The 24,762-nt window shown below is 50.5% G+C and overlaps 1 protein-coding gene across 6 annotated transcripts in view; it reads right to left on the bottom strand.

Annotated features, from left to right (window-relative positions):
* Positions 1–203: 203 nt before the first annotated feature.
* Positions 204–24,762, bottom strand: part of gdpd5b (glycerophosphodiester phosphodiesterase domain containing 5b) — a 261,392-nt gene continuing 236,833 nt past the window's right edge. For 3 of the 6 annotated variants that reach the window (XM_085999716.1, XM_085999718.1, XM_085999721.1), the window contains 3 exons: positions 10,110–10,222; positions 8,324–8,386; positions 204–902 (listed from right to left, as the gene is read on the bottom strand). In XM_085999716.1, coding sequence (XP_085855842.1) covers positions 778–902; positions 8,324–8,386; positions 10,110–10,222 — 301 coding nt within the window. In that variant the 3' untranslated portion in view covers positions 204–777. Of the gene's footprint in view, positions 903–8,323; positions 8,387–8,616; positions 8,762–10,071; positions 10,223–24,762 lie in introns of all 6 variants that reach the window. The other 3 variants (XR_015079825.1, XM_085999719.1, XM_085999720.1) reach the window with 3 other exon arrangements.

The raw sequence follows: 24,762 nt of genomic DNA, 5'->3' as shown, positions 1-24,762 counted from the left end.
GGAAGGGATGTTTGAGTGAGCGGGGTGGTTAGAGGCAAAAGGTCAAGTGACAAAACCTCCAGGGATATGTCAAAGCAGAGTTGGGAACCCTAGATTCACCAGTAAACTGGCTGAGGATCAATCAGTTCATTAAGACGCATGCAGAGAGAAAAATATATCGGGGCGAGTCTAGAGAGAGATCAACGACAAGGAAACACTGCAGGCGCCTCCCAACACTGTTCCGCAAGTAGAAATGCGGTTTTGTTTTTATATTATATATATTTATGTAATTTTACACACCAACAAACTGTAAACTGAGCATACAACCCATCCAATTGAAATGGATGGGAAAATGACAAAAGACCAAATTCCACAGATCTCTCCGCAAGAGCAAGGAACAATCAGACTGGCAGGCAGCAGATAGCGGGGACGTTCCTGCGTTTGCTTCCACCACCCCCCGCCCCCCCAAGGGCCTACCCGAGTTTGTGCTCAACTCCATTTGGAGGAGGGGTAAAGAAGGGGGGAGCCGGAGAACGTAAAGGGGGAGGAGGGGGGTTTCTCTTTCCAAGTTCCTTCACATGCACGGCAGTAGTTCAAAGGTCTCTCCCCAACACCCCTTCCTCCCGCAGGTCACTGCCGTCATGATCTCAAGTTAGTTCATAGTGAAATCAAGGTCCACGATCTCCACGGGTTGAGGGGGGAATCAGGGTGGAGGGAGGCGGGGCGGGGGGCGGGGATGTCGACCGATCTGCTCCCAAATCCAGACGTCAGGAAGGACGGAAACTGCGTGCGCGCTTCTCAGTCGATCCGCATCTTGGCCCCTCGACGGCCCAGGGGACTGACAGCCTCGTTCGTGTACCCATCGAACCCGCTCTCAGAGCAGAGGGAGCCATCGTCGGAATTGGCCACTCCGTTGTTGATCTCTGGAACACAGGGCAAACAGGGAGTTATCATCGGGGCCGTCCAACCCGGCATTGGATGAAACCCAACGAGCATACGATCGGGTAATTCATGGGGCAGTGTCCCAAGACAAGAAAGAAAGGAAGGGGAGGGAAGGAAAGGGAGGGAAGGAAAGGGAGGGAAGGAAAGGGAGGGAAGGAAAGGGAGGGAAGGAAGGAAAGGGAGGGAAGGAAGGGAGGGAAGGAAAGGGAGGGAAGGAAAGGGAGGGAAGGAAAGGGAGGGAAGGAAGGAAAGGGAGGGAAGGAAAGGGAGGGAAGGAAAGGGAGGGAGGGAAGGAAAGGGAGGGAAGGAAAGGGAGGGAAGGAAAGGGAGGGAAGGAAAGGGAGGGAAGGAAAGGGAGGGAAGGAAAGGGAGGGAAGGAAAGGGAGGGAGGGAAGGAAAGGGAGGGAAGGGAAGGGAAGGAAAGGGAGGGAAGGGAAGGGAAGGAAAGGGAGGGAAGGAAAGGGATGGAAGGAAAGGGATGGAAGGAGGGAATGGAAGGAGGGAATGGAAGGAGGGAATGGAAGGAGGGAATGGAAGGAGGGAATGGAAGGAGGGAAGGAAGGAATTGCATTTCTATAGCGCCTTTCACAACCTCAGGACATGCCAAAGTGCTTTACGGCCAATGAAGTGCTCTTGAAGTGTAGTCACTGTTGTAAATGTAGGAAAACAAATGCAAAAAACCAGAGGGGCGATGAGAATTTTTTTAACGCAGCGAGTTGTTACGATCTGGAATTCACTGCTTGAAAGGGCGGTGGAAGCAAATTCGATGGTAACTTTCAGAAAATAATTGAATAGAAACTTAAAAAGGGAAACATTTGCAGGTCAATGGGGAAAAAGAGCAGGGGGCCGGGGGGTTGGGGGAGTGGGACTAATTGCAGAGCTCTTACAAGGAGCCGGCACAGGCACGATGGGCCGAAGGGCCTCCTCCTGTGCTGGATCATTCTGTGATTTATCCAATTCCCTTGGAGTCCTGGGTAACATTCAGCCCCAACCAGCACCACCAGAAACATGCCATGTGAGAGATGTGGCTGTGTGCTGATTGGCTGCTGCGTTTGTTTACCTGACAACAGTGACATTGCCGTGCAGTGGTTTGGGATGTCCTGAGGATAAGGCCAAATGGAAATACAAATTCTTCCTAAGACACTACACAGACTGACCCTGAAGGACTCTGCAGGCTGCAAATCCAACTAGGACCGAGATACACTGGGTCACAGACTTAAGAACGAGTTTTCCGGATTACCCCAGTGGGGAGTCGGACCCTGCGGTGGCACCTGTGGTGCCGTCAATGTAAAGGGGCATGGGGGGTGCAGGGACTTCCTAAGTCAGGAATTTCCGTGGCTCAGTGGGCAGCACTCTCTCATCTGTGTCAGGCAGGTTGTGGGTTCAAGTCCCCACTCCAGAGACTTGAGCACATAAAGCTAGGCTGATACTCCAGGGCAGTGCTGAGGGAGCACTGCACTGTCGGAGGGGCAGTGCCGAGGGAGTGCTGCACTGTCGGAGGGACAGTACTGAGGGAGGCGCTGCACTGTCGGAGGGGCAGTACTGAGGGAGCGCTGCACTGTCGGAGGGACAGTACTGAGGGAGCGCTGCACTGTCGGAGGGGCAGTACTGAGGGAGCGCCGCACTGTCGGAGGGGCAGTACTGAGGGAGCGCTGCACTGTCGGAGGTGCAGTACTGAGGGAGCGCTGCACTGTCGGAGGGGCAGTACTGAGGGAGTGCTGCACTGTCGGAGGTGCAGTAATGAGGGAGTGCTGCACTGTCGGAGGTGCCATCTTTCGGGTGAGACGTTAAACCGAGGCCCTGTCTGCCCTCTCAGGTGGGCGTAAAAATCCCACGGCCACTAATCGAAGAGGAGCAGGAGAGTTTCTGCCTGGTGTGCTGGGCCAATACTTAACTCGCAATCAACATCAATATAAAAAACAGCTCTGTAGATCTCTTTGTTCCTCTACCTAATCTGGTTTCTTACTTTACAAGGAATAAGTGACTTCCTTATTCCTCCTACCAAAATGAATCATCTTGCACGTCGCTAAATTGAATTCCATTTGCCATTGATCCGCCCACTCTGCAACCTGTTTGTGTCTTCCTGGATTTTGGTGCAGTCCTCCGCAGTATTAGCTCTGCCCTCCAATCTGCAAGTTTCAACAACGTCCCTCCAGTTTCTGAGTTGAAATCCACTTCCCACTTTCTGCCATTTCGAGAATCTCCCCTCAACCCCCGATCTCCGCTTTCTGTTTTGTAAGCCAGCTTTCAATCTATAAGGTGTCAGCTGTGGCTCACTGGGCAGCGCTCTCGCTGCCTCCGAGTCAGAAGGTTGTGGGTTCAAGTCCCAACCCAGGGCACATAATGCAAGGGAGCGCTGCACTGTCAGAGGTGCCGTCTTTCGGATGAGGTGTTAAACCGAGGCCCCGTCTGCTCTCTTTGGTGGATGTGAAAGATCACAGGACGCTATTTCGAAGATCATCAGGGGAGTTCTCCCCAGTGACCTGGCCAATATTTACCCCGCACTAAAAAATGGATTATCGGGTCATTATCACGTTGTTGTTTGTGGGACCTTGCTCTGCAATTAAGGAGTTTATTTTACATAGAATTCCATAAAACCTACAGCATGGAAACAGGCCATTCGGCCCAACTGGCCTATGCCGGTGATTATGCTCCACACGAGCCTCCGCTCACCTCATCCCACCCTTGCCCCGTATCCCGCAATTCCCTTCCTCCTCGTGTATGCATCAAGCCTCCCCTTTAAATGCGTCAATGCGCAAACACTCCACGTGGCAGCGAGTTCCACGTCCTCACCACCCACCGGGTAAAGATCTGTTAAGTGACTCCCTTATATTTGTGCGCACACGGCACGGGCTCGAAGGGCCCAAGGGCCTTCCTCCGTGCTGCAACCATCCCATGATTCTACGGCTGTTCTGGACTCACCCACAAAGTGGAAACCCTGTCTCCACAACCACCCTCATCGAACGCCCGTCATTATTTTAAAGACCCCCCCCACAATCAGGTCTCCCCCTTAGCCTTCAGAGAAAAAAGCCCCAGCCTGCTCAATCTTTCCCAAACTGGGAAGTGTAGTAAACGGAGAGGAGGATAGCAACAGGCTTCAGGAGGACACAGGCAGGCTGGTGGAAATGGGCAGACACACGGCGGATTAAATTTAACACAGAGAAGTGAGAAGTGATTCATTTTGGTCGGAAGACTGAGGAGAGGCAATATAAACTAAAGGGTATAATTTTAAAGGGGGTTCAGGAACAGAGAGACCTGGGGGTTTATGTATACAAATCGTGGAAGGTGGCAGGACAGGTTGAGGAGGCTGTTAAATAAAGCACATGGGATCCTTGGCTTTATTAATAGAAGCACAGAGTAAGGAAGTTACGCTAAACTTTTATAAAACACTGGTTAGGCCTCAGCTGGAGTATTGTGTCCAATTCTGGGCACCGCACTCAAGATCCTGAAAGGGGTTACAGAAATGCAAATTCTTCCTTTCTGCAACCTGATCCACATGACCTTTGTCACGAGTCTCTTATGTGGCACCTTATTAAATACTTCCTGAAAGTCCACGTGTAACACATCTGCTGCATTGTCTACTCTTTCTGTTACCTCTTCTAAAAATTCAGTGCGTTGGTTAAATATGACCACTTCCTTTTAGAAATCCCCGCTGACTGTATTTGAGTTACATTCTGGGTCTTCCTGGTGTTTGGTTTTGTGCGCGGTATCACTCGGTTTGGCTCCATTGTAGCTGGGTGCAGAGTTGGATGGACTGGGTGTGTTCTCGTTGACACGGAGGGCAGTGCCCAGCGCGCCGATCGATGAGTCACCGCAGTCGCACGCGCAGTGGCTGCTCCCCGGCCGGCAGGGTCCGAGCGGGCTCGCGTGCGAGCCTGGACCGCGAGCATCTCCCGAGACACACACGTGCGCACACTTCACCAGATGTCATCGGACAGTGATCAAGACTGAGCGCCCTGTCTGATTTACCTCCCCTTCCCCAGTCTAGGGGCTGCTGAGGCCAATTGTAGAGCCCCAGCTGCTGACTTGGCCAATCCTAGCGCCAACCGAGAACAATACAGCACAGAAGGAGGCCATTTGGCCCATCATGCCTGTGCCGGCTCTTTGAACGAGCTATCCAATTAGTCCCACACCCCCCCTGCTCTTTCCCCACAGCCCTGCAATCTTTTCCCTTTCAAGTATTTATCCAATTCCCTTTTGAAAGTTACTATTGAATCTGCTTCCACCGCCCTTTCAGGCAGCGCATTCCAGATCACAACAACTGTGTAAAAAAAATTCTCCGCATCTCCCCTCTGGTTCTTTTGCCAATGATCTTCAATCTGTGTCCTCTGGTTACTGACCCACCTGCCAGTGGGAACAGTTTCTCCCCATCTACTCTATCAAAACTCCACATAACTTTGAACACCTCGATTATTGTCCCCTTAACCTTCTCTGCTCTAAGGAGAACAACCCCAGCTCCTCAAGACTCTCCACGTAATTAAAGTCACTCATCCCTAGTCTTTTGATTCTAGCCTCTTGAGCATCCCTGATTTTCTTCACTTTACCGTTGGCGGCCGTGCCTTCAGCTGCCTGAGGCCCTAAGCTCTGGAATTCCCTTCCTAAACCTCTCCGCCTCGCTACCTCTCTCTCCTCCTTTAAGCCACTCCTTCAAACTTAACTCATTGACCAATCTTTGCTGCATTACAACGGTGACTACACTTCAAAAGTACTTCATTGGCTGTAAAGCACTTTGGGGCGTCCTGAGGTTGTGAAAGGCGCTGTAGAAATGCAAGCCCTTATTTTCTTTAAATACATAAAAACATAGAAGATAGGAGCAGGAGTAGGCCATTCGGCCCCTTGAGCCTGTTCTGCCATTCAATGAGATCATGGCTGATCATCCAAATTCAGTACCCTGTCCCTGCCTTCTCCCCATATCCCTTGATCCCTTCAGCCTTAAGAAATATATCCAGCTCCTTCTTGAATATATTTAATGAATTGGCCTCTGCTGCCTTCTGTGGTAGAGAATTCCACAGGTTCACCACTCTCTGGGTGAAGAAATTTCTCCTCATCTCAGTCCTAAATAGCTTACCCCTTATCCTTAGACTGTGACCCCTGGTCCTGGACTCCCCGACCATCGGGAACATCCTTCCAGCATCTAGTCTGTCTAGTCCTGTTAGAATTTTATAAGTTTCAATGAGATCCCCTCTCATTCTTCTAAACTCCAGCGAATATAAGCCTAATCGACCCAATCTCTCCTCATACGTCATTCCTGCCATCAGTCTGGTGAATCTTCGCTGCACTCCCTCCATGGCAAGAACATCCTTCTTCAGATAAGGTGACCAAAACTGCACACAACACTCAGGTGTGGTCTCACCAAGGCCCTGTACAACTGCAGCAAGACATCCTTGCTCCTGTACTCGAATCCTCTCGCTATGAAGGCCAACATACCATTTGCCTTCTTAACTGGGATTAAACCAGTCTTCAGACACAGACAGGTGCAGGATGTAGCAGTTAAGAGAGTGCGAGAATGGAATATTAATTGCTGGACTAACACCAAGGCGTCTAGAAATCAGGAGGGCAGTGCGAAAGGAGAATAGGACTCTCTGTAATAGATATCTCATTGAAACGTATAAAATTCTGACAGGGCTGGACAGACTGGATGCAGGGAGGATGTTTCCCCTGGCTGGGGGGTCTAGATTGAGGGGTCACAGTCTCAGGATACGGGGTAGGACATTTAGGACTGAGATGAGGAGAAATTTCTTCACTCAGAGGGTGGTGAACCTGTGGAGTTCTCTACCCCAGAAGGCTGTGGAGGCCCAGTCGCTGAATATATTTAAGAAGGAGATAGATAGATAGATTTCTAGACGCAAAAGGCAAAAAGGGGTATGGGGAGAGAGCGGGAATATGGTATTGAGATAGAGGATCAGCCATGATCACATTGAATGGCGGAGCAGGCTCGAAGGGCCGAATCCTGCTCCTATTGTTCTATGTTTCTATGTCTAAAGGAGATAAGGAAATGAAGGCTGTCGAGACAGGCACAGTCACTCGTGGGTTATGTCCGCAGAACAATAAACAGATAGTAATAGTAACTGACATGAATCAACTGAGCGGCCTACGGGTGGCGCTGTCCAGGGGGAGTATAAATACTCGGGCACGGGCCCAGCTTGCGCAGGACATTCTTAACAGGAACTAGTGAAGGACACAACTAGACCTCCATGTTGTAAAACAGCTGATTAAAGCTTTGTTTAACGCTTAGACCAAGTGCCTAGTAGTTTTCTTACGTCAATAACGATTAGGAGAGACATTCAATGCTTCTGTTGATGTACTGGTCACGTGTACTCATGCATTAACCGCATGTAGTAAAAACACGCTCGAGCATTAATCTCACGCTCATCTTACATCATTAGCTACACAAGGGTACTGCACACTTCAGGAACTCTCCCCAGTCTCTGGCATAGGGCTAGCGTGAGCGGTGAGAGATCGCAACTTGCGGACCCCCCCCCCCCACCGATGAATTCTCTGTTCGTGACCAGCCTCATGAGCACTGCGTCTAACGGGTTACATTAGCGTGTTTATTAATACAGGTTATTCATCATACAGTCGCTCTATCTCGTGAGTCCACGTGTCTATTATAATGGAAGGATAGTGGGTATCCTCAACACAACAACAACAGCTTGTATTTATACAGCGCCTTTAACATCGTAAAACGTCCCAAGGTGCTTCACAGGAGCGTTGAACAAAATTTGACACCGAGCCACATAAGGAGATATTAGGACAGGCGACCAAAAGCTTTTAAGGAGCGTCTCAAATGTGGAGAGAGAGGCAGAGAGGTTTAGGGAGGGAATTCCAGAGCTTAGGGCCCAGGCAGCTGAAGGCACGGCCGCCAATGGTAGAGCGAAGGAAATCAGGGATGCGCAAGAGGCCAGAATTGGAGGAGCGCAGAGATCTCGGGAGGGTTGTAGGTTTGGCGGAGGTTACAGAGATAGGGAGGGGGGCGAGGCCATGGAGGGATTTGAAAACATGGATGAGAATTTTAAAATCGAGGCTTTGTACATCAGCGAGCACTGGGGGGATGGGGGAGGGGGGGGGAATGGCTCAACGGGACTTGGTGCGAGTTAGGATTCTGGGCAGCAGTGTTTTTTGGATGAGCTCAAGACTACAGAGGGTGCAAGGTATAACGCAATATAGTCTATGCAAGCTGTCCCAGTGGGTTCGAATAATCGTCCCTGATCCAGGTGGAACAGGCCCGATTCCCGGTTTGTGCCGAGTTGGCGAATCGTTCGGGAAGGATCCTGCTCCTAATCCCGGCCTAATGGCTCCTACTTGTAGTGCTGGTCTGGGGATGTCGGACGAGGGCAGGGTCTGGGCCGAGTGCGACGGGCGCCCCTCCCCGCTCCAGGGTGAAATATCTGCCGATACTCACCATCTTGGTCAACACATGAATAATGATGCCCTTGGAAATGTACCCCAGCGAGGGACTCAACATCTTCAGAAGAGGGAAGGGAGAAAATGAGACAGGTAAATAAATGTACACGTATCGTTTCTCCCTATCTCTGTGACGCTCCTCCCACTCTTGGCCTCTTGTGCTTCCCCCCCACCCCCGCACTTCCTTCGCTGCACCGTTGGCGGCCGTGCCTTCAGCTGCCGAGGCCCTAAGTTTTGGAATTCCCTCCCTAAACCTCTCTCTCCTCCTTGAAGACCCTACTTAAAACCTACCAAGTGTTTGGTCACCTGTCCTAATGTCGCCTCCTGTGTCTCGGTGTCAAATATTGTCTGATGACGTTCCTGTGAAGCACCTTGGGATGTTTTACTACGTTAAAGGCGCCGTATAAATGCAAACTGCTGCTGTCTTCATTTCATTCTATAAAGTATGGAACGTAATAGTGCATCATTATATAGTGCACATTTTACTGAATTGGATTGGTGCATAGTACAGATTGGTATATTTTTACAGGTCGTAGTATGAGGGAGGAATGTTGGCCAAGACACTGGGACAACTCTTCCGCGCATAGTGCCATGGGACCTTTAGTGTCCGTCTCGCCAAGATTCTTGGTTTGACGTCTCATCCAAAGGCCAGCATCTCCAACGATCGGGGAACAATGCCCTCAGCGCTGGAGTGTCAGTCTACACTGCACGCCAAGTCCTGGTGTAAGACTCAAACCCATAACGTTTCGGAGCCAGAGGAGGAGAGGTGCAGCCAATGGAGCCAAGCTCAGGACAGTTTTGTTCTCCTTACCTAAGGAAGGATATACTTGCCAAACAGTGGGTGCAACAAAGGTTCACTAGATTGGTTCCTGGGAGGAGAGGGCTGTCCTATGAGGAGAGATTGTGTAGAATGGGCCGATACTCTCTGGAGTTTAGAAGAATGAGAGGTGATCTCATTGAAACATATAAGATTCTGAAGGGGATTGACAGGGTAGATGCTGAGAGGTTGTTTCCCCTGGCTGGAGGGTCTAGAACTAGGGGGGCACAGTCTCAGGATAAGGGGTCGGCCATTTAAGACCGAGATGAGGAGAAATTTCTTCACTCAGAGGGTGGTGAATCTTTGGAATAATCTATCCCAAAGGGCCATGGATGCTGAATCGTTGAGTATATTCAAGACTGAGATAGTTCGTTTTTGAAAACTAAGAGAATCAAGGGATATGGGGATAGGGCGGGAAAGTGGAGTTGAGGTTGAAGCTCAGCCATGATCTTACTGAATGGCAGAGCAGGCTCGAGGGGCCGAATGGTCGACTCCTACTCCCGATTTTTATGTTTTAAGATGACATTTCAATTCCTTAACAAGAGCGACCAGGAAGGAGCATCCAGTTAAATTCTGATCTCGGATCCAGGAAACCTGCGCGCGGTCATAATGGCGGCAGCCCTTACCCATGCTCCTTAGCGCAGGTGAAACTACTCTATTTATTAAGCCTAAGAAGCAAGGGGTAGTCATTTTAACCTGGAGATCCAGTGTCTCTTCATGCCATTTTACGAGCAATGTTTGCTTCAAGAACAAGAAAGCCCATACAATCTTCTACCTGTTACTGAAGCCTTTCCCCACCACTCCCCCCACTTGTGAGCAAGTTGCACAGCTTGTGGCCTGTTAACTGCTCAATCAACACCAACCCCCCCAAACCCAACCCCCTCCAGGCTCCGAAAGGCATCTCATGACTAAGGAACCATCATTCTCACCTTGATGAGCTAAAGGTGCAAGCAGGGCTGCACTGTACCTGCAAAGATGAGTTTCTCCTTCATTATGTTGACATCCCGGCTGGACCTGCGGACTGCTGCACTCAGCATAATCTGTTCCGGGTTATAGGTCCTCATGCTGCCCAATCGCCATCTGCAATGTGGAACAAAACACTTCAAGAAAAAAGAAACTCTTCCATTCCTCTGTTGCTGTTGGAACCATCCGAGCAGCATTAGAGAAATCCGACAGTCAACCTCGACCCCAGGCCTTCAGCCAGGCCCTCTGGGGGCAGTTCCTGGGGGAGGGGCAGGGGGGGGGAGGGGAGGGAGAGGATATGAGGGGGATATGAGGGGGATATGAGGGGGATATGAGGGGGATATGAGGGGGATATGAGGGGGGAGGGGGATATGAGGGGGGAGGGGGATATGAGGGGGGAGGGGGATATGAGGGGGGAGGGGGATATGAGGGGGGAGGGGGATATGAGGGGGGAGGGGGATATGAGGGGGGAGGGGGATATGAGGGGGGAGGGGGATATGAGGGGGGAGGGGGATATGAGGGGGGAGGGGGATATGAGGGGGGAGGGGGATATGAGGGGGGAGGGGATATGAGGGGGGAGGGGATATGGGGGGAGGGGGATATGAGGGGGGATATGAGGGGGGAGGGGAGATGAGGGGGAGGGGGAGATGAGGGGGGAGGGGGAGATGAGGGGGGAGGGGGAGATGAGGGGGGAGGGGGAGATGAGGGGGGAGGGGGAGATGAGGGGGGAGGGGGGAGATGGGGGGAGGGGGATGAGGGGGAGGGGGAGATGAGGGGGGAGGGGGGAGGGGGAGATGAGGGGGGAGGGGGAGATGAGGGGGGAGGGGGAGATGAGGGGGGGAGGGCGATGAGAGGGGGGAGGGCGATGAGGGGGGAGGGCGATGAGGGGGGAGGGCGATGAGGGGGGACGGGATGAGAGGGGACGGGATGAGAGGGGAGGGGAGGGGAGGGGAGAGAAGAGGAGGAAATGAGAAGAAGGGAGAGGAGAGGAGGAGAGGAGTGGAACCGTGCTCTGATTTTTCACCTTTCTCTCCCTTTAGAGTCTAAAGTTTAGACAACCAAACCTGCCTTAGCTCAGCACTGTGCTTCCTCCAGAGCACCTGACTGAAATCAGGAAATCGCCATTTCATTGTAAAGGAGAGACCTTGTTTTACCAATCAAGTAGGGAAAGCCAAGTCCGACTATCCCACTAGGAAGGCTGATTGCTACCATTCTCATGCGAAGGCCGAGGTCTGCCTAGGCCTCATCCAAATCCCCCCAAAATGTCAGAAAAACTAACAATCAAAGCAAAAATTATCTTAGGACAGAAAATGTAAGCGTCCTACATTTAGGAAATGTAGTTACCATCTTCATCGGTAACACGAGGAAGTCGTGTGGCACTAGAGGATTGACCCTACTTTACTGTCAAGGAACTGGGACACGGGGGAACCGAGCAGGGGATATGCTCACGCACACAAGCCATTCAAATTCGCTGGAGAACGCCAAAGACTTCCTTCAATTTCTGAAAACCAGTTGTGTGACATTTAAGCAGTAATCTGTTTCACCTGATCGAAATACAGTGACTGTTTGAAGATCATGCTTTCCGCAATTTAATTTCCGTAACTTAACCTTTTAAAAGGGTTAAATTACGAGGACAGGTTGCAGAGACTGGGCTTGTATTCCTCGAGTATAGAAGATTAAGGGGTGATCTGATCGAGGTGTTTAAGATGATTAAAGGGTAGAAACTATTTCCTCTGGTGGGGGGGGTCCAGAACAAGGGGGCGTCTCCTTAAAATTAGAGCCAGGCCGTTCAGGGGTGATGTCAGGAAGCACTTCTTCACACAAAGGGTGGTGGAAATCTGAAACTCTCTCCCCCAAAAAGCTGTTGAGGTTGGGGGTCAACTGAAAATGTCAAAACTTGAGATTGATAGGTTTTTGCTGGGTAAGGGTATTAAGGGTTACGGAACCAAGGCGGGTAGATGGAGTTAAGATACAGATCAGCCAGGATCTAATTGAATGGCGGAACAGGCTCGAGGGGCTGAATGGCCTCCTTCTATGTTCAAACATTGCCAATGACAGTAGTTCAGAGCCAGTGCAGACACGAGTACACAATGAACAGCATGAGTGTGGTTTTCTCAGTTCCCTGGCCCTGACTACATTGATGCCAAGTGGGGATAAAGGGAAGGGAAGAGATTCCGGGAGACCTTACAAGAGGCCAAAGCTTTTGGACAATCCTGAGGAGTCAGTCAGGCGGGAGATCTGTTCCCCCAGACCGCAGCGAGGATTGTCCTGGAGTCGGCAGGAGTTAAAGATTAATCTCCAGGACACCGTCGCGAGCAAAACCTGGGAGAAAAATCATTGGGGGGGGGGGGGGGGGCGTTAAAATAAATAAAAGTTTGGTTATAAAAATATCAGAGGTGGGTAGAAAGGAACGAGTCTGCCCGCTTTCCAATTGGGCGTGGGAAGACAGTGCGCCGCGAGGATTGACCTGTTGGGCGGCCAATGGCGGAAGCGTGGGCGGGCGGGGCATTTGGAGGTGGAAGGCTCGAGGGGCCAAATGGCCAACTCCTGTTCTTACGTGATGAAACCTCCTGGAATACACCCAACCAGAGTTGGCAACAGCCTAGGCCGCTCTGCAACTGGTTGTTAGGAGATGCGTGCCAGAGATTTGGCTGCCGAATTCCTCTCCCCCCCAACCCTTCCCTGGTGAGGAGCGACTGGGCCACAGTTCAAACATAGAAGATAGGAGCAGGAGTAGGCCATTCGGCCCCTCGAGCCTGCTCCACCATTCAATGCGATCATGGCTGATCATCCAAATTCGGTACCCTGTCCCTGTCTTCTCCCCATATCCCTTGATCCCTTTAGCCTTAAGAAATATATCCAACTCCTTCTTGAGTATATGAACAAAGAACAAGCTGCAAAGTTCACAGCTCCAGCTGGGACAGGACGCGAATTTAGCTTCATCCAGGATCTCAAACGCTCCTTTCAGTAAATAAATTGGCCATCCCCCCCAACCCCACCGACAGCCAAGCTAATAAAAAGGCACAGCCTGGTACGACAGAAGGAGAGGTCGTAGAGAGGCTGCGGAGGCAGGGCACAACAATAACAGCTCACATTTATACAGCGCCTTTAACAAAAGGTCCCACAGGAGCGATTATCAGGCAAAATTTGACACCAAGCCACATAAGGAGATATTAGGACAGGTGACCAAAAGCTTGGTCAAAGGGGGAGGTTTTAAGGAGCATCTTAAAAGGAGCAGAGAGAGAGGCGGAGAGGTTTAGGGAGGGAATTCCAGAGTGTGGGGCCCAGGCAGCTGAAGGCACGGCCGCCAGTGGAGGAGCGATGAAAATCGGGGAAGAGGCCAGAATTGGAGAACCAGGAATGAGGGACTTCAGTTATGTGGAGAGGCTGGAGAAGCCGGGATTGGTCTCCTTAGAGCAGGGAAGATTAAAGGGCGATTTAATAGAGGTGTTCGAAATCATGAGGAGTTTTGATAAGAGTCGATGGGGAGAGACTGTTCCCACTGATAGGAGGGCCGGTAACCAGAGGACACAGATGTAAGGTCATTGGCAAAAGCACCAGAGGGGGAGGTGAAGAGAATTATTTTACGCAGCGAGTTGTTGTGATCTGGAATGCGCTGCCTGAAAGGGCGGTGGAAGCAGATTCAATAGTAACTTTCAAAAGGGAATCGGATAACAAGCAACAGCTTGCATTTATAAAGCTCTAATGCAGTAAAACATCCCACAGCGCTTCACAGGAGCCACGTAGCGAGATATTAGGGCAGGTGACCAAAAGCTGGGTCAAAGAGGTCGGTTTTAAGGAGTGTCTTAAAGGAAGGAGAGAGGCGGAGAGGTTTAGGGAGGGAATTCCAGAGCGTGGGGCCCAGGCGGCTGAAGGCCCGGCCGCCAATGGCGGAGCGATTAAAATCAGGGATGTTCAAGAGGGTAGAATTAGAGGAGCGCAGAGATCTCGGAGGGTTGTGGGGCTGGAGGAGATTAGAGATAGGGAGGGGGCGAGGCCATGGAGGGATTTGAAAATAAGGATGAGAATTTTAAAATCGAGGCGTTGTCAATGTAGGTCAGCGAGCACATACATGAAAAGAAAAAATCTGCTGGGCTACGAGGAAAGAGCAGGGGGGAGTGGGACTAATTGGAGCGCTGTTTCAAAGAGCCGGCACAGGCATGATGGGCCAAATGGCCTCCTTCTGTGCTGTATCGTTCTCCGTTGGCGCTAGGATCGGCCAAGTCAGCAGCTGGGGCTCTACAATTGGCCTCAGCAGCCCCTAGACTGGGGAAGGGGAGATAAATTAGACATGGCGCTCAGTCTTGATCACTGTCCGATGACATCTGGTGACGTGTGCACGTGTCTCGAGAGAGGGACAGGATCGGGTATGGGCTGCGCGATGCCTCCCACAGTCGAGCACCCGCTGATGCTCGCGGTCCAGGCTTGCACGCGAGCCCGCTCGGACCCTGCCAGCCGGGGAGCAGCCACTGCGCGTGCGGCTGCAGTGACTCATCGATCGGCGCGCTGGGCACTGCCCTCCATGTCAACGAGAACGCACCCAGTCCATCCAACTCTCCACCCAGCTGCAAAGGAGCCAAACCGAGTTATACCGCGCACAAAACCAAACACCTGGAAAACCCAGAATGTAACTAAAATACAGTCAGCGGGGATTTCTAAAAGGAAGTGGTCATATTTAACCAGCGCACTGAATTCTTAGACGAGGCAGCAGAAAGAGTAGACAATGCAGATGTGTTACACGTGGACTTTCAGGAAGAATTTAATAAGGTGCCACATAAGAGACTCGTGACAAAGGTCAGAGGGTAGTAGAAAGAATATACCGCCTCGGGCAGCCAATTAAACTCTTTTTGAAGTGGAGTCACTGTTGTAATGTAGGAAACGCAGCAGCCAATTTGCGCACAGCAAGCTCCCACAAACAGCAAGGTGATAATGATCACATCATCTGTTTTTTTTCAGTGACGTTGGTTGAGCGATAAATATTGGTCAGGACACCGGGGGAGAACTCCCCTCCGCAACCCCCCCCCCCCCCCGCTCTTCTTCGAAATAGTGTTATGGGATCTTTAACATCCACCTAAGAGAGCAGACGGGGCCTGGGTTTAACGTCAAATCGAAAAGACGGCTCCTCCGACAGTGTGGCACTCCCTCAGTACCGCACTGGGAAGTGTCGGCCTGGATTACGTGCTCAAGTCTCTGGTGTGGTACTTGAACCCACGACCTTCCAAGTCAGAGGCGAGAGAGAGTGCTGCCCACTGAGCCACAGCTGACACCTTATGGATTAAAAGTTGGATACAAAACAGAAAGCGGAGATCGGGGTTAAGGGGACATTCTCGAGCTGGCAGAGAGTGGGAAGTGGATTTCAACTCAGATACTGGAGGGACGTTGTCGAAATTTGCAGATGATAAAATTTGTGGGGTGTGGGGGGAGGGGGTTAGATCCGTGATTCTGAGAGTATGATGTTTTTCAATAACCACACGGATGCTGTAACTTAACAATCAACAGGTATTTACTGGAGGAGGGTAGTCTCAAGACTGGGGGTACAGAGGCATGCTCAAGGCTTATATACAGGTGTGGTCACTGCCGGTACTACAGTATACAGGAGCTGTAAAAAGTAGTTCTCTCTTAAAGGTACATATACTACAGAGGGGGTTGGTGGTTAGAAGGTTAAGGGGAGATTTGATAGAGGTGTTCAAAACCTTGAAGGGTTTTGATCAGAGTTAATAAGGAGAAACTGTTCCCAGTGGCAGAAGGGCCAGTGACCAGAGGACACAGGTTGAAGGTATTTGGCAAATGAGGGAAAAAATCCTACGCAGCGAGTTGTTGTGATCTGGAATGCGCTGCCTGAAAGGGCGGTGGAAGCAGATTCAATAATAACTTTCAAAAGGGAATTGGAGAAATACTGGAAGGGCTGTGGGGAAAGAGCGAGGGGGGAGTGGGACTAATTGGAGAGCTCTTTCAAAGAGCCGGCACAGGCACGATGGGCCGAGCGGCCTCCTTTGGGGCTGTGTGGTTCTATGATTCGATGAAGTGGAAACGGTTTCTCCACATCCACGCTGTCGAACCCCTTCATAACTGTAAAGAGCCCCAGCCTGCTCAATCTTTCCCCTCAATCCTGGCAGCTTCCTTGTTTGATCTTTTCCGCACCTTCTCCAGTGCTTCAGTATACGTGTTGTAGTGTAGAGACCGAAACTGCGCACACTGCGCCAAGTGTGGTCTTATCAAGAAATTCTATGTAATGTAACATTACCGCCCTGCTATGGTTTCTATTTCTCTGGAATTAAGCCAAGTAATTTGTTAAAACCTACCTCTTTGACCAAACGTTTGGTCACTTGTCGTAGTGTCTCCTTTTGTGGCTCGGTGTCAAATTTTTGTCTTATAATGCTGCCGTGAAGCACCTTGGGATGTTTTACTACTTTAAAGTCACTATAGTGTCAGCTGTGGCGCAGTGGGTAGCACCCTCGCCTCCGAGTCAGAAGGTTGCAGGTTCAACAGTCCCACTCCAGAGACTCGAGCACATAAAGCTAGGCTGACACTCCAGTGCAGTACTGAGGGAGCGCCGCACTGTCGGAGGGGCAGTACTGAGGGAGCGCCGCACTGTCGGAGGGGCAGTACTGAGGGAGCGCCGCACTGTCGGAGGGTCAGTACTGAGGGAGCGCCGCACTGTCGGAGGGTCAGTACTGAGGGAGCGCCGCACTGTCGGAGGGGCAGTACTGAGGGAGTGCTGCATTGTCGGAGGGGCAGTACTGAGGGAGTGCCGCACTGTCGGAGGGGCAGTACTGAAGGAGTGCCGCATTGTCAGAGGTGCCGTCTTTCGCATGAGACATTAAACCGAGGCCCTCGTCTGCTCTCTCAGGTGGACGTAAAAGATCCCATGGCACTATTTTGAAGGAGAGCGGCGGGGGGTGGGGGGGCGGGGCGGCGGAGTTCTCCCCAGTGTCTTGGGGCCAATATTTATTCCTCAATCAACATCACTAAAAAACAGATAATCTGCTCATTATCACATTGATGTTTGTGGGAGCTTGCTGTGCGCAAATTGGCTGCCGCGTTTCCCACATTCCAACAGTGACTACACTTCAAAAAGTACTTCATTGGCTGTAAAGTGGTGAGATGTCCAGTGGTTGTGAAAGGCACTACAGAAATGCAAGGCTTTCTTTCTTCATATAAATACAAGTTGTTGTTGATCTTGCTGGAAGGTAAGAAACCAGATTCCAGATTAGGTAGAGTAACAAAGAGATCTGGGGATACAGATACATTAACAGCTAAACATACCAACGCAAGTTGATAAGGTCATAAAGCGTGCAAACCAAGCACTGAGGTTCACTTCCAGAGAAATAGAAACAATAGCAGGGCGGGAATGTTACATTACATAGAATTCCTTGATAAGACCACACTTGGCGCAGTGTGCGCAGTTTTGGTCTCTACACTACAACACGTATACTGAAGCACTGGAGAAGGTGCGGAAAAGATCAAACAAGGAAGCTACCAGGATTGAGGGGAAAGATTGAGCAGGCTGGGGCTCTATTCTCTGGAAAAGAGAAGACGTAGAGGAGAGCTGATAAGACTGCTTCAAAATGATGAAGGGGTTCGACAGCGTGGATGTGGAGAAACGGTTTGCACTTTATAGAATCACACAGCACAGGAGGAGGCTTTTCGGCCCATCGTGCCTGTGCCAGCTCTTTGAAAGAGCTCTCCAATTAGTCCCACTCCCCCTGCTCTTTCCCCAGAGCCCTGCACATTTTTCCTTTTCAAGTATTTATCCAATTCCCTTTTGAAAGTTACTATTGAATCTGCTTCCACCGCCCCTTCAGGCAGCGCGTTCCAGATCACAACAACTCGCTGTGTAAATTTTTTCCCTCCTCATTTAACAATTACCTTAAAATCTGTCCCCTCTGGTCATCAACCCTCCTGCCAGTGGAAACAGTTTCTCCTTATTTACTCATCAAAACCCTTCATGATTTTGAACGCCTTGATCACATCTCCCCTTAACTGTCGCTGCTCTAAGGAGAACAATCCCAGTCTCGCCACCTAACTGAAGTCTCTCATCCCCAGTTCCAATCTAGTAAATCTCTTCTGCATTTGTGGGTGAGTCCAGTACAAGGGGGTATAAATATAAGATAGTCACCAACAGGTCAAATGTAGAATTTAGGAGGAATTTCTTTTCACAGAGAGTGGGGAGAATGTGGAAATCACAGCCACAACAACAACTTGTATTTAACATAGTAAAACATCCCAAGGTGCTTCACAGGAGAGTTCGACACCGAGCCACATAAGTCCTTTGCTGTTTGTAGTGTACATTAATGATTTAGATATGAATGTAAGAGGTATGATCAGTAAGTTCGCAGATGACACGAAAATTGGTGGAGTGGTAAATAGCGAGGAGGGAAGCCTCAGGCTACAGGACGATATAGACGGGTTGGTCAGATGGGCAGAACAGTGGCAAATGGAATTTAACCCTGAAAAGTGTGAGGTGATGCATTTTGGGAGGACTAACAAGGCAAGGGAACACACAATGAATGGTAGGACCCTAGGAAGGACAGAGGATCAGAGGAACCTTGGTGTGCATGTACATAGATCCCTGAAGGCAGCAGGACAGATAAATAAGGTGGTTAAAAAGGCATATGGGATACTTGCCTTCATTAGCCAAGGAATAGCAGAGAGGTTATGATGAAGCTGTACAAAATGCTAGTTAGGCCACAGCTGGAATACTGTGTGCAGTTCTGGTCGCCACACTATAGGAAGGATGTTATTGCATTGGAGAGGGTGCAGAGGAGATTCACCAGGATGTTACCTGGGCTGGAGCGCTTCAGTTATGAGGAGAGACTGGACAGGCTGGGGTTGTTTTCCTTAGAGTAGAGAAGGCTGAGGGGGGACCTGATTGAGGGGCATAGATAGGGTAGATAGAAAGGAACTTTTCCCCTTAGTAGAGGGGTCAATAACCAGAGGCATAGTTTCAAGGTAAGGGGCAGGAGGTTTAGAGGGGATTTGAGGAAAAACTTTTTCTACCCAGAGCGTGGTTGGAATCTGGAACTCACTGCGTGAAAGGGTGGTAGAGGCAGGAACCCTCACAACATTCAAGAAGCATTTGGATGAGCACTTGAAATGCCATAGCATACAAGGCTACGGACCAAGTGCTGGAAAATGGGATTAGATTAGATAGGGCTTGATGGCCGGTGCAGACACGATGGGCCGAAGGGCCTCTTTCGGTGCTGTATAAATATATGACTCTATGACAAGGAGATATTAGGGTAGAGGTGGAGAGGTTTAGGGAGGGAATTCCAGAGCTCAGGGCCCAGGAGGCTGAAGGCACGGCCGCCAATGGTGGAGCGACTTTTTTTTCGTATATGGGATGTGGGCGTCGCTGGCAAGGCCAGCATTTATTGCCCATCCCTAATTGCCCCTTGAGAAGGTGGTGGTGAGCCTCCTTCTTGAACCGCTGCAGTCCGTGTGGTGAAGGTACTCCCACAGTGCTGTTAGGGAGGGAGTTCCAGGATTTTGACCCAGCGACGATGAAGGAACGTCAATATACTTCTAAGTCAGGATGGTGTGTGACTTGGAGGTGGTGGTGTTCCCATGCGCCTGCTGCCCTTGTCCTTCGAGGTGGAAGAGGTCGCGGGTTTGGGAGGTGCTGCCGAAGAAGCCTTGGCGAGTTGCTGCAGTGCATCTTGTAGATGGTTCACACTGCAGCCACGGTGCGCCGGTGGTGGAGGGAGTGAATGTTTAAGGTGGTGGATGGGGTGCCAATCAAGCGGGCTGCTTTGCCCTGGATGGTGTCGAGCTTCTTGAGTGTTGGAGCTGCACTCATCCAGGCAAGTGGAGAGTATTCCATCACACTCGTGACTTGTGCCTTGTAGATGGTGGAAAGGCTTTGGGGAGTCAAGAGGTGAGACACTCGCCACAGAATACCCAGCCTCTGACCTGCTCTTGTTGCCACAGTATTTATGTGGCTGGTCCAGTTAAGTTTCTGGTCAATGGTGACCCCCAGGATGTTGATAGTGGGGGATTCAGCGATGGTAATACCGTTGAATGTCTAGGGGAGGTGGTTAAGCTCTCGCTTGATGGAGATAGTCATTGCCTGGCACTTCTGTGGCACGAATGTTACCTGCCACTTATCAGCCCAAGCCTGAACGTCGTCCAGGTCTTGTTGCATGCGGGCATGGACTGCTTCATTATCTGAGGAGTTGTGAATGGTGCTGAACATTGTGCAGTCATCAGAGAACATCCCCATTTCTGACCTTATGTTGGAGGGAAGGTCATTGATGAAGCAGCTGAAGATGGTTTAGCCTAGGACACTGCCCTGAGGAACTCCTGCAGCGATGTCCTGGGGCTGTGATGATTGACCTCCAACCACCACAACCATCTTCCTTTGTGCTCGGTATGACTCTAGTCAGTGGAGCGTTTTCGCCGATTCCCATTGACTTCAGTTTAACTAGGGCTCCTTGATGCCACACTCGGTCAAATGCTGCCTTGATGTCAAGGGCAGTCACTCTCACCTCACATCTGGAATTCAGCTCCTTTGTCCATGTTTGGACCAAGGCTGTAATGAGGTCGGGAGCTGAGTGGTCTTGGCGGAACCCAAACTGGGCATCTGTGAACAGGTTATTGGTGAGTAAGTGCCGCTTGATAACACTGTCGATGACACCTTCCATCACTTTGCTGATGATTGAGAGTAGACTGATGGGGCGGTAATTGGCCAGGTTGGATTTGTCCTGCTTTTTGTGGACAGGACATACCTGGACAGTTTTCCACATTGTCGGATTAATGCCAGTGTTGTAGCTGCACTGGAACAGCTTGGCTAGAGGCACGGCTAGTTCTGGAGCACAAGTCTTCAGCACGATAGCCGGAATGCTGTAGGGGCCCATAGCCTTTGCTGTATCCAGTGCGCTCAGCCGTTTCTTGATATCATGTGAAGTGAATCGAATTGGCTGAAGACTGGCTTCTGTGATGGTGGGGACCTCAAGAGAAGGCCGATATGGATCATCCACTCGGCACTTCTGGCTGAAGATGGTTGCAAACGCTTCAGCCTTGTCTTTTGCACTCACGTGCTGGGCTCCACCATCATTGAGGATGGGGATATTCTTGGAGCCTCCTCCTCCAGTTAGTTGTTTAATGGTCCACCACCATTCACAACTGGATGTGGCAGGACTACAGAGCTTTGATCTGATCTGTTGATTGTGGGATCGCTTAGCCCTGTCTATAGCATGCTGCCTCTGCTTTTTAGCATGCATGTCGTCCTGTGTTGCAGCTTCCCCAGGTTGGCACCTCATTTTTAGGTACGCCTGGTGCTGCTCCTGGCATGCTCTTCTACACTCTTTATTGAACCAGGGTTGGTCCCCTAGCTTGATGGTAACGGTACAGTGAGGGATATGCCAGGCCATGAGGTTACAGATTGTGGTGGAGTACAATTCTGCTGCTGCTGATGGCCCACAGCGCCTCATGGATGCCCAGTTTTGAGCTGCTAGATCTGTTCTGAATCTATCCCATTTAGCACGGTGGTAGTGCCACACAACACGATGGAGGGTGTCCTCAGTGTGAAGACGGGACTTTGTCTCCACAATGACTGTGCAGAGTTCACTGCTACCAATACTGTCATGGAGAGATGCATCTGTGACAGGTAGATTGGTGAGGACGAGGCCAAGTAGGTTTTTCCCCTCGTGTTGGTTCTCTCATCACCTGTCGCAGGCCCAGACTGGCATTTATGTCCTTCAGGACTTGGCCAGCTCGGCCAGCAGTGGGGCTACCGAGCCACTCTTGGTGATGGACATTGAAGACCCCCACCCAGAGTACATTCTGTGCCCGTGCTACTACTCAGTGCTTCTTCCAAGTGGTGTTCAACATGGAGGAGTACTGATTCATCAGCTGAGGGAGGGCGGTAGGTGGGAATCAGCAGGAGGTTTCCTTGCCCATGTATGTTTGACCTGAAGCCATGTCAATGTTGAGGAATCCCAGGGCTACTCCTTCCCGACTGTATACCACTGTGCCACCACTCCTGGTGGGTCTGTCCTGCTGGTGGGACAGGACATACCCAGGGATGGTGATGGAGGAGTTCGGGGGCATTGGCTGAAAAGGTATGATTCTGTGAGTATGACTATGCCAGGCTGTTGCTTGACTAGTCTGTGGGACAGCTCTCCCAATTTTGGCACACATCCCCAGATGTTGGTGAGGAGGACTTTGCCGGGTCGACTGGGCTGGATGTGCCGTTGCCGTGTCCGTAGCCGGTGCCGAGGTCGATGCTAGGTGGTCTGTCCGGTTTCATTCTTTTTATTGTTTGTTACACCCGAGTGTCTCGCTGGGCCATTTCAGAGGGCAGTTCAAAGTCAACCACATTGCAGTGGGTCTGGAGTCACATACCGGCCAGACCGGGTAAGGACGGCAGATTTCCTTCCCTAAAGGACATTAGTGAACCAGATGGGTTTTTACGACAATCCGATACTTTCATGGTTACCATTACTGAAACTAGTAATTATTCCAGATTTATTTAATTAACTGAATTTAAATTCCCCAGCTGCCGTGGTGGGATTTGAACTTGTGTCTCCGGATCATTAGTCCGGGCCTCTGGATTATTAGCCCAGTGACATTACCACTACGCTTCTGTTCCTGGTTAAAATCGGGGGATGCTCAAGCGGCCAGAGGAGATCTTCCAGACCAGGTGCTGGAACAAGGCCCGCTCCATCATCCAGGACCCCAATCACCCTGGGCACAAACTGTTCTCCCTCCTGCGGTCCGGACGTCGGTACCGCAGCATCCGAACCAGGACCAGCAGGTTTAAGAACAGTTTCTATCCACAGGCAGCGCACCTACTGAACTGCTAATCGCACTGCCCCATATATTATAGTTATATATGTTTATGTAAATATATATTATACTTATATTACCATATATTTATCATATTACATTACTATTATTTCCAGTGGTAATTGAGGCTTTTTTGCACTATTCATCATATCCTGCAACTTGGACTGTTATTGCTATACTTTCTGCTTATTGTTTTTATTTATACTTGTTTTTATTTTTTGCTTTTATATTTATATGCTTGTATTGTGGGAGTGAGTGGGGAGTAAGCATTCCATTGTACTAGTTACATATGGCAATAAAATGATCTTGAATCTTGAATTGGAGGAGCGCAGAGATCTCGGAGGGTTGTGGGGCTGGAGGAGGTTACAGAGATAGGGAGGGGGGGTGGGGGGGGGGTGGCGAGGCCGTGGAATGGTTGAAGCATTGATGCATTTAAGAGGAGGCTTGAGGCATACAGGAGGGAGAAGGGAATTGTGTGATTTGGGGGGCGGGCGGGATGGGAAGAGGTAATGAGAGTGGGAGGAGGCTCGCGTGGAACATAAACACCAGCACAGGTTAGTTGGGCCGCACGGCCTGTTTCTGTGCTGTCGATTCTGTGTAATTCTACCTAAAATAAACTTTCCTTAATTGGGACACTGGCTGTACTGCCACCCACTGGCAACTCATAATACAGCACCACAGAAACAAAAACGAGCGATATTCATTTGCCAATTACCCACAGTGTTGTTGACTACTTGTGGTCGATTACCCCTTCAACGGTGGCCCTTGCTAAACTAACGGCTCTCTGAACCTCCCAAGAAGAGCAGGGGAGTTCTCCGCGGTGCCCCAGGACAATATTTATCGCTCAATCAGTGTCAGCCAGTGGCTCAGTGGGCAGCACTCTCTCTCGCCTCTGAGTCAGAAGGTTGTGGGTTCAAGTCCCCACTCCAGAGACTTGAGCACAATAAAAAATCCAGGCCGACATTCCCAGTGCAGTGCTGAGGGAGTGCCGCACTGTCGGAGGTGCCGTCTTTCGGCTGAGACGTTAAACCGAGGCCCCGTCTGCTCTCTCTCTCTCAGGTGGACGTAAAAGATTCCACGGCCACTATTTTGAAGAAGAGCAGGGGGAGTTCTCCCCCGGTGTCCTGGGGCCAATATTTATCCCTCAATCAACATCACAAACAGATTATCTGGTCATTATCACATCGCTGTTTGTGGGAGCTTGCTGTGCGCAAATTGGCTGCCTCGTTTCCTACATTACAACAGTGACTACACTTCAAAAAGTATTTCATTGCCGGTAAAGTGCTTTGGGTCATCCTGAGGTTGCGAAAGGCGCTATAGAAATGCAAGTCTTTCATTCACAGCCAACCAGCTTTGTTCTCTTTCATCTCGCTTGTACAGAAGAGAAAGAAAGAAAATGGTGCAGAGAGGCCGGGCTACCCTAGAGCAATTGAAAGGGCTCCATTCAAAGTAGAGGAATTATTTTTGTTAGGCAATGATATTGAGGGTAGCAGACCCAAGGCGGGGAGATGGAGTTAAGGCACAGATCAGCCATGATCTCACTGAATGGTGGAACAGGCTCGAGGAGTTGAATGGTCTACTCCTGTTCCTGTGTTCCTAACTCTTGGTCCTACAGTTTTTCCTTTGCCGTGCAGGCAGAGAGTGCCTGCTCTCCAGTTGGAAGGTGCCCAGTGTGGCACACTGGGCATTGACGCTCAATGTGTGGTGGGACCATAGGCAGAGGCCCATACCCTTCGCTCTGTGGTGCAGCGCATCATTCCCGACACTGACTCTTGAGTGATGGGTCTGCTCAAGGGTAAAGGCCAAGGGTCCTCGGCAAAAGCTCCAGGACTAACACCGACTCTAGAACCTTTCGAAACAGAACACGG

The sequence above is a fragment of the Somniosus microcephalus genome, chromosome 10 (genome assembly GCF_052327205.1).
Source record: "Somniosus microcephalus isolate GS21.2 chromosome 10, FLI_Smic_1.0, whole genome shotgun sequence".
In the NCBI taxonomy this organism is placed as follows: domain Eukaryota; kingdom Metazoa; phylum Chordata; class Chondrichthyes; order Squaliformes; family Somniosidae; genus Somniosus; species Somniosus microcephalus.
Note: the sequence above shows the minus strand (reverse complement) of the source record. Positions and strands in the feature narration are given on the sequence as shown.